The sequence below is a fragment of the Drosophila mojavensis genome, unplaced genomic scaffold (genome assembly GCF_018153725.1).
Source record: "Drosophila mojavensis isolate 15081-1352.22 unplaced genomic scaffold, ASM1815372v1 contig_36, whole genome shotgun sequence".
In the NCBI taxonomy this organism is placed as follows: Eukaryota; Metazoa; Arthropoda; class Insecta; order Diptera; family Drosophilidae; genus Drosophila; species Drosophila mojavensis.
The window spans coordinates 733,182-741,511 of record NW_025318858.1 but is presented as its reverse complement, the minus strand read 5'-3'; the positions used below and the strand labels follow the sequence as shown (position 1 = coordinate 741,511).

General features: G+C 42.5%; 3 protein-coding genes across 4 annotated transcripts; 2 read left to right on the top strand and 1 right to left on the bottom strand.

Annotated features, from left to right (window-relative positions):
* Positions 1–2,149: 2,149 nt before the first annotated feature.
* LOC6575623 (serine/threonine-protein phosphatase 2A activator) lies at positions 2,150–4,299 on the bottom strand. The gene is made up of 4 exons (XM_002001596.4): positions 4,148–4,299; positions 3,460–4,083; positions 2,876–3,084; positions 2,150–2,817 (listed from the first exon to the last, which is right to left on the bottom strand). Exons 1-4 carry the CDS (start codon positions 4,173–4,175, stop codon positions 2,452–2,454), a joined length of 1,227 nt encoding a protein of 408 aa, XP_002001632.1. The 5' UTR covers positions 4,176–4,299; the 3' UTR covers positions 2,150–2,451.
* A 462-nt stretch (positions 4,300–4,761) lies between these two features.
* Positions 4,762–5,453, top strand: LOC6575622 (putative oligosaccharyltransferase complex subunit CG9662). The gene is made up of 2 exons (XM_002001595.4): positions 4,762–4,999; positions 5,057–5,453. The coding sequence occupies exons 1-2, from the start codon at positions 4,861–4,863 to the stop codon at positions 5,365–5,367; spliced, it is 450 nt and encodes a 149-aa protein (XP_002001631.1). The 5' UTR covers positions 4,762–4,860; the 3' UTR covers positions 5,368–5,453.
* Positions 5,454–5,544: 91 nt separating this feature from the next.
* On the top strand, positions 5,545–8,310 carry LOC6575621. 2 transcript variants are annotated; one of them, XM_015164741.3, is made up of 4 exons: positions 5,545–7,299; positions 7,361–7,442; positions 7,510–7,626; positions 7,728–8,310. In XM_015164741.3, the coding sequence occupies exons 1-4, from the start codon at positions 6,068–6,070 to the stop codon at positions 7,737–7,739; spliced, it is 1,443 nt and encodes a 480-aa protein (XP_015020227.1). In that variant the 5' UTR covers positions 5,545–6,067; the 3' UTR covers positions 7,740–8,310. The 2 variants fall into 2 exon arrangements, with proteins under 2 accessions (XP_015020227.1, XP_002001630.1); XM_002001594.4 differs by having other exon boundaries at positions 7,510–8,310.
* The last annotated feature ends 20 nt before the right edge of the window (positions 8,311–8,330 follow it).

The window sequence follows — 8,330 nt, the reverse complement described above, 5'->3', positions numbered from 1 at the left end:
GACATGGTATGTGACCAGCGCGACTCTATTTTCATTGCTAACAGCTGGACTTGTCGCAAATTACAGCTAGGTGTAGACAATAGCCAGATAAGCAAGATGAGCATATTGGCAATGAGCATTGTTTAGTAAAAGAAAAAATTATACATGCAATTGCATATTATATACAATACCTGTTAGTAAATATATAAATATAATACAACATATTATTAATAAATATATAAATGATATAATATTTAGGGGCTTACATTATTATTTATAATTATTATTATTTATATATATTTAAATTTATTATTTATTCATTTGTAATTACACTCTCAACATGCACATCCCGGATAAATACCCTATATAACGGGATCGTAATTCAATGCTGTCTCCCTCTGACATATAGCAGCAGTCGGAAATTCATAAAATGGGATCAAAAGCAACAACAGCGCGCTTATAATTACATTTTCCCTCAATGGGAGCATGCAAAATGTCCGCTCTTCGCATAAATGCTCTCAGTCAATGGGAAGATCCATGTAATGGAATGTAACGCAGCTTAAACACATACACACACACGCACAGCATGCTACTGCAACTTTATTGAGTATTTACAAATTTGGACATTGTACATATTACAAAATACAAGCAAACATAATCATATACTGCACAAGGTTACTCATTAAACTATTTGCTGTGCCCAGAAAACGTTTTCACTTATTAGTCGACAAAATTGCTACTTCTGCATTTTCTTTCGATTCAATTGAGAGCTTCAATCCTTGACTTTTCCGTTGACAGTTTACCCAACATTTTTCATTTGCCAAAAAGTTGTTCACATTGCATTGAGTTATCGGCTTAACCTATGACAGGATAGTTCAATGGTTGCAGGCCCCTACCTCTCTCGTTCACTCCCTCTCGAGTTGTCAATGTGACAATGCACTCTCACTAAATTCATCCAATTTGCAAAAACACATCACCTGGTTAAATCTGAGGTCAAAATAGACCGAACAATGTAGCCTAAAGTCAAGTTGCTACTGATGCCCTGCAAATAACAAATGGGAAGGGTATATTGATTTGATAGCCGAATGAAATTATGAATAGCAAAGGTTTCTATGGATATGCCATTTATAATACAAAATTAATACAAAAAATATAAATAAAAAATGCGTTTGAAAATGATTCGAAAGATACGAATATATATAAATATATACGTAATATAAATATTTTATATCCATATATTTTATATATATATCCATACCTCTAATAAGAATTGAACGAGTGTACATATGAACAGGGTATTACACAGTCAGGCAGTTGAGCACTCTCACTTGCTCAGCCTTACCACAAAACTAACGGAGGCATTTGAACTGGAACTGAAATGGCGTCGAGTGAAATATAAAGAGAGCAGGTTGTAAGAGCGGAAGTGGGCAACGAGAAGAGCGACGAGGGCAGCTATGAGTGCAGAGCACAAAATGATTTTTTTGTTTTTTGTGCAAAAGTCTTCAATCAAAATGCGTCGGCAAAGTTTTAATGCAGCAACTAAATTTCGAAGCTTGCTCAGGTTGTTATGGTGGGCGTTTATGTCTGGGCGTGGCAGCGGCTGTGATAAATGATGTGTCGAAAATAAATGATTATATGCTTCACACTTCGTCCACTTGATGGCTGCAAAAAGTTTTACTTTTGTTGTTGTTTTTTTTTTTTTCAATTATTTTGATGTTTACATTTAACACTAAAGAGCTTGTTAAGAGAGTGTGTGAGATAGAGGGGGGAAAACAGTAGTTCGATTGACTTGTTCATTTGATCACGAAACAGTTCAGTTCGTTAAGGAGTGAAATTCACTGTTGGAACTAAAAAGACTTGCTATAAAAAAGAAGCACAGAATTAGAACAATTCCTGAGTGAAACTCAATTCCACTCAATTTTTCAGCCTTAAAGTCTAAAATCTCACTCAGTAAACTATAAAATATATTTCTCACAATTTATGCTTGCGCTGTTCGGCCCCGTCAGGAGAACAAAAACCCATTTAAGTGGGCCATTTACAATGATTGTGCATCAAGAGAACTTTTTGTGGAATATAAAATAACGGCAAATTGCGCCAATTGTTTCCGCTGTTTATGCATAAAGTGCAATGCATGTAGAACTGTGAGCCACTTAAAGACAAAGACCATATGTAACACATGTGAAGCTATCAGCCTGGCACAGTTGATGTCAAACTGTAAATCGTTTACAGCTCTCATAATTTTATTAATACATTTTGCATTTAAAGTAACATTACAAAATACGCAATAAAAAATGCAATCGAAATGCTTGTCAAACCAAATAGCAGCCTTAAAGCAATCACAACACAAGTCAAACTGTCGCTGCCCCGTTCGCTTAGCATGGCACAGTACATGTTCAACTGTGATTGCCTTAAGAATTTTTAATAGAATTTCGCATATTTTCTGACACAAATCCGATTCCAAAACATTTCTAATTATTCCGCCTGCTCCTTGGCCACCTCCCCGCCCGGTTGATTCGCGGTGGGCTTGTCGCCGGAGCCACTGCCCGAATTGGAGGCCTGCACGGCCACCAACGATGCGGAAGATTCTGTGCGCAGGACGACGCTGTTGTCGCTGCTCTCGCTGCTCGAGTCGCCCACGTTGAGCTCGCTGTTCACGGCCTCTGCGGGTGGCGGCGGAAGATTCGCGGGCGTCGGCACTCCAATGCAAATCCGCTTCGACGGCGGCGGCGCCACGTGACCCAGGCGGGCGCTGCTCAGAGCTGTGCCCGCTGCCACCGAGTCGAAGGACATCAGTTCACCAAAGTAAACGTGTTGAATAACGGGAAATTTTGAGAGGATCTAGAAGGGAAAAGAGTGAGCAAAAAGAGATTCATTTTACTTGAAACGACTGTCAAACCTCCTTCTGGTACATCTTGACTAGCCCAGCATTTATCTTGATCCACGACGGCACTGCCGAAATGCTCCATAGCTGATTCGAGTGCTCCCCGAAGTGGCCCGTCTTCACCTTGCAGATGTAGTCGATGCAGCTGATGAACATGTACTGCTCCTTAAAGTCGGCTATGATTTGCTCTTCCACGAATTTGGATGGATCAAAGGGACTTTTGACTGGAAGAAAATGGGGAAATTTATTGAGTAAAGAGTTGAGTAATGATAAAATTTTATTGGAGTGTAAAGGTCTTTATAATGGGTCTTTAAGAGAGCAAATCAAAATTGATTGAATTAAGAGAGAAAATTTCGAAGAGGGAACATCGGCTAAGAGCCAAGTAAGCCATTCGATTGACTGAGACCACTCTCTATAGGAAGAAAAGGGAAATTTATTAAGAAAAGAGTGTACAGATTATTTCAAGAGAAGAAAAGTATAAGAAAAGGAACTTTCATTAATAAGAGAGTTTTTACTACATATTTTAGAGCAGATTTAAGAGCTGGATTGCTTATAGAGAGCAGATTGAGCAAAGAGAGAACTTCACGTAATGAGCTCACCTGCCAGTTGGGCGCTGCCCCAAATGAAGGGCACGAATTGAAAGTCATCCAGGGACCAAACGCCTTGACTTCCAGCTGGTTCCATGTTGTAAGTGCGCTGCAAATGCCGCGCGAACTGCAAATAGCGATTGAACAGGCGCAGAGCAGCGCTGACGATGTCCTGCTCCAGCAGTATCTCGGCCTTGAACAGAGCGCACAGGAAGAAGACGAAGGAGAGCTCGTGCCCGGTGCCGTAATCTATGCGCGTAGGATTGCCAAAGCTCTCGACGAGATACTGGCGCAACTCGCTGAGGTATTTCTGCTTGGTGGCCGGCAGCAGCTGCTGCAGTAGGTTGGGCAGCTGCTCCTGCATGGCGCGGGACCAATCTCTGTAGGCCTTGTTGCCGAATCTCTGTGGCTGCTCCAGGGGCGGATGCTGCTCCACTAGCTGCTCCAGCGAGTCGAATAATCCCAGCAGCTTGCGCAGCACCTCCGACTCATACATCTCGTCGGTGGTCTTAATGCCCTGTATGGCCGTGCTGGTGCCATTGATGTACCCAATCAGGTCGTGGTAAGCGCGCGAGCGCTGCCATTGGGCAAGGTCCGAGATGTTATGCACTCGCTTCTCGATAGCCGGCACTTTGTCTGCAGGCGTGAGAATGGAGGGTATCTGATAGACTATACTAGCTGTTATGTTGCTCTCGCTTACCAGCTGCCATTGCATTGGCATCTGCCATGCTTCAATCGAAATTTTGTTTTTATTGCTTCGTTTTAAATTACGTTTTGTTTGGGAAAATATAGAGAGAGACGCCAATTTTATCGCAAATGCTGAACAGCTGTTCATTGCTGTGTGACCGACCTTTCACAAATATTATGGGAAAATACTGCACATATATACCAGTTCAGTAAATTCGTTCATTCGAGTCACTTCTGTTTCAGCTTTTAGCAGTGTGCCATAGTATTTTCTTAACATTCTAATGCAATCACTAACCAGAGAACACATAGACCGGTTAGTGATGCAATGTAACATTCTAATCAGTATTGCATTTGTCACTCAATTTTGCAAAGCAGCTCACATTATAAATGAGTCATTTTAATTAGTATAAAGACAGTGACTGGCGTTGATTAACAATTATTTTACATATATACTTGTAGGTCAGTTGAATTGACCTTATCAATTACCTATTCTAGCTCCACTTTCAATATTCCAATTTGAATTATTTGTGCACTTGCTTAACAGCTGTTATTATTCGTATTTGCGAATAGTTCAAAACACGATTCAAATCTAGTTCCGATATCTCATACTACTGATATCGAGCTTGTTCAGCATCGAACTACACAACGTCAACAAAACAGAAAGAAACCTACGCCTACGCCGGCTTTTCGAGAAGAACTGAAAAGAAGTGAATTTAAATCAGCAAAATGCTTGAAACGCTGTACAATTTGCCCTTCCACATACTCGTGCCACCTAACGTCAAAGTGCGAAAGTTCTCCATACCCGTGCCCTCGGCCATGACCGTCTTTTCCGCTGTGCTGATCTCCTACTTCCTGGTCACAGGAGGTAAGTGAAACGTATATAAATACAAATGTGATCTTCATTAAATATCCTATCCTTCAGGTATCATCTATGATGTGATCGTGGAACCGCCCAGCGTGGGCGCCACTGTCGACGAGCACGGACACTCGCGTCCCGTGGCCTTCATGCCCTACAGAGTAAACGCCCAATATATAATGGAGGGGTTGGCCAGCAGCTTCCTCTTCACGATCGGCGGCCTGGGCTTCATCATAATGGACCAGACCCACGCACCAGGCAAGACGAATCTCAATCGCCTGCTCCTGACTGCCATGGGCTTCGTCTTCATCTTGGTGTCCTTCTTCACGACTTGGCTCTTCATGCGGATGAAGCTGCCCAGCTATCTGCAGCCCTAAGCGAATCAGATTAAGCAAACATCCCTTTGACAGAAATCTCTCTTATCTATATCTAAGTATTATAAACTCCATGTCATAATCTCCAATGCGTGTGTTTTCATTATTTATATTTATAAGTTCCCTATTCATGTAGATTTTCCACAATTGCCAATCGCTCTCTTAACTTTACCTGCTTCTACTTCTGTCTTCGTTTTTCTCTTTTTTCGTCCGACCAAGTCTCTTCTCCCTTGGATCGCTGTCCAAATGGCCTACTATTCTCTTGTCGCTCTACTCGCCTACTCTCTCGTGTTCGTCTATTTTTCTTTTGTTTTCAAACAAATCGAAATGTTTGCAAAAAAATAGTTTTTTTCAGTTTCTGTTGCGACGGCAAAGCGTTCAGAACGCGATCGTTCCGAGAATTTATTCTATATATAGAAAGTTGTAGAAAAGCTGAAAATCTATTTTGGTTTTACATACATAAGCTACAAAAAGCAGAAAAATAATATAAATAAATAAGAATACCTCAGCGAAAATAACTTTTAACGAAACAGTCAATAGTTAACTCAATCAGCTAATAACATTGAAAGGCTGCAGCAAGTGATGTAATAGAAACAGAATCGAGGAGAAGAGGAGCAAAACAATTCGCATACTGCGCCGCACGTTGTTTACAAAATAAACCAAAGAGAAATCGGGAAAGAGGGAGAGAGAGAGAGAGAGAAGGATGTCCAAGAAGTTGAGCGTGCGCTCCTTGAGCGACAGTTCGCTGGCCGAGTTGGCGAATCTCTTGGTGTCCACGATCAGCTACGTCCAGTATGCGCCCGATGTCAACCTGGACATCAGCATAGTCATGGTCGAGCTGAACGAGTACTTGTCCCAGGCGGGCGCCACGTCGAACATCTACCAGGATCTGCTGCGCGTCATTCTCAGCTCGGACTACTTGGATGCGAACATGCGCTTCACCTGCTTGCAAATGCTGCTGAATTGCGGCGTCCATCTGCTCGTCACGGAAGTCTTTCCGCCCAGCTACTATGAGAAAATCCTGCAGGTGATCGCAGCGCAGGGATCTGCTTTGCGCGTGCTCAATCTGAAGGGGATTTGGGTGAAGGAGGAGCACATGCACTACATGTACGATATAGTGAGGCGCTGCAAGCAGCTAATCAAGCTCTACGTGCCCTATATAGCGAACGATCAGCTCCTGGAGGAGATCGCCGCGAACTGCAATCACCTTGAGATCCTGGACATATCGGGGGAGACGGACATCACAGAGATCGGCATCGATTTGCTAACCAAAGGCAGCTGTGCGCAGTTCCTGACGGTCGTGGACGTGGGTATGCCTGGCGAGGAGAATATTTGTTACTCTGACATAGCTCTCATTCTCGAGCACTGTCGGCACGTGGAGACCCTATCGACCTACTCCTTTGTAGGAGCTGCCCTGAAGTTCATCCACGACAACATCGACAGAAGCTTCCAGTGCAAACTGAAGTATGTCCACGACACGGCGACGGACGAAACGCAGCTGCAGGTGATTGTTCAGTCGTGTCCCCAGTTGGACACGCTGTACCTGGACTCGCCCAAGCTGGGAGCACTGCGCGCCCTGCAGGCGAAGGCCTTGCGAAAGCTGAAGATTTGCAAATTTGTGGTCGCCGAGCTGATGTCCTTGCTGGAGAAGCCGATTGGCCGGAACTTGAGGCACCTGACCATCATCAAGGGATCGGGCAACCTGGAGCTGGGCAAGCTAGCTAGACTGTGCCCCATCCTCATCGATCTGGATTGCTATGTGATTGAGAGTCTCTCCTATGGTCAGAACCAGGCGCGATTCCAACAGCTCGAAGGACTCGAGATTCTTAGCTGCGAAATGATGACCAGCTCCCTCAAGGCGTTCCTCTGCAGTGTCACAGACCTGAAGCGCTTGGCAGTCGATTCTGTGGACTTTACAGATGAAGATATCGTTAGGTATCTATGCTACATTGGAATGTATCCATATACTACGATATTTGAACCACATTTCCCTCAGCATGTTTGTTCAACACGATTTTAAGGTCTTGGAGGATATTTGGTTTACGATTGCACCAGAGCTAACGGTACAATCTGTTGAGGTCTGTAATCGCTCTCCCTATCTCGTTCTCTTTCTCTCTTTCACAATGTATCCTTCTCTTTTTCCAGCTTCTCATGGACAGCTGCCCGGAGCTTCAGAGTGTGGGCCAACTGACCGGCTGGTCCTTATCACCAGATGACTTATCCCTAATACGTGGCCTGCTCAAGAGTGGCAATTCAAGCCTTGTACTGACTTCCAATGGTTTATTGGCTTAAAAAATGAATTTGTTTTTGCTTTGCACATTTCGCATCCTGCTACAGAAAAACTAAATCTCTGCTCTTTGCAGCGCCTGCAATAGACGTCAACGGGCTGACGACGGATCGTTCCGGAAATATTTTACATTTAAAACAAATTATTTATTTTTAATTCGTGCTTTGTGATATGTAAATAATAAAACTTTGTTGTAAATTAATTGAAAACAAATGTTGCTAAGCGCAAGTGTGACCAGAGTTGAGCCAAGCAGTATTTTTTGAGTATATTGTCTCGTATAAAACAGCTGTGCCGCAGGGCTGCCAACAGTCCACAAATGTTTATAAATTTTTGTTCATTGAAAACTTATGACTTAAAATCTAATACAAATCTAATAATGGGCTTACACTATCTATTAGCTTTAATATTTTAGTATTTAGATCTATTTGGCGTTGTTTATTACCATTTTCTAAATAACGGCTTACATCATGTCACACCGCTCGACAGCCCTGTGCGCAACATCCACTTTTCATGCGCACTCAATAAAAAAAGTAAAATGAAAAAACGCAGCAAGGAGTTTCGCAAATCGGAAAATAGTAGATTATAAACGAATTTCGCAGTAAACTAATTAATTAACTAACAGAGTGATATTTAAATAAAATAATTAAGCAATGAAAAACTATAAAAACAAAAAGAAACA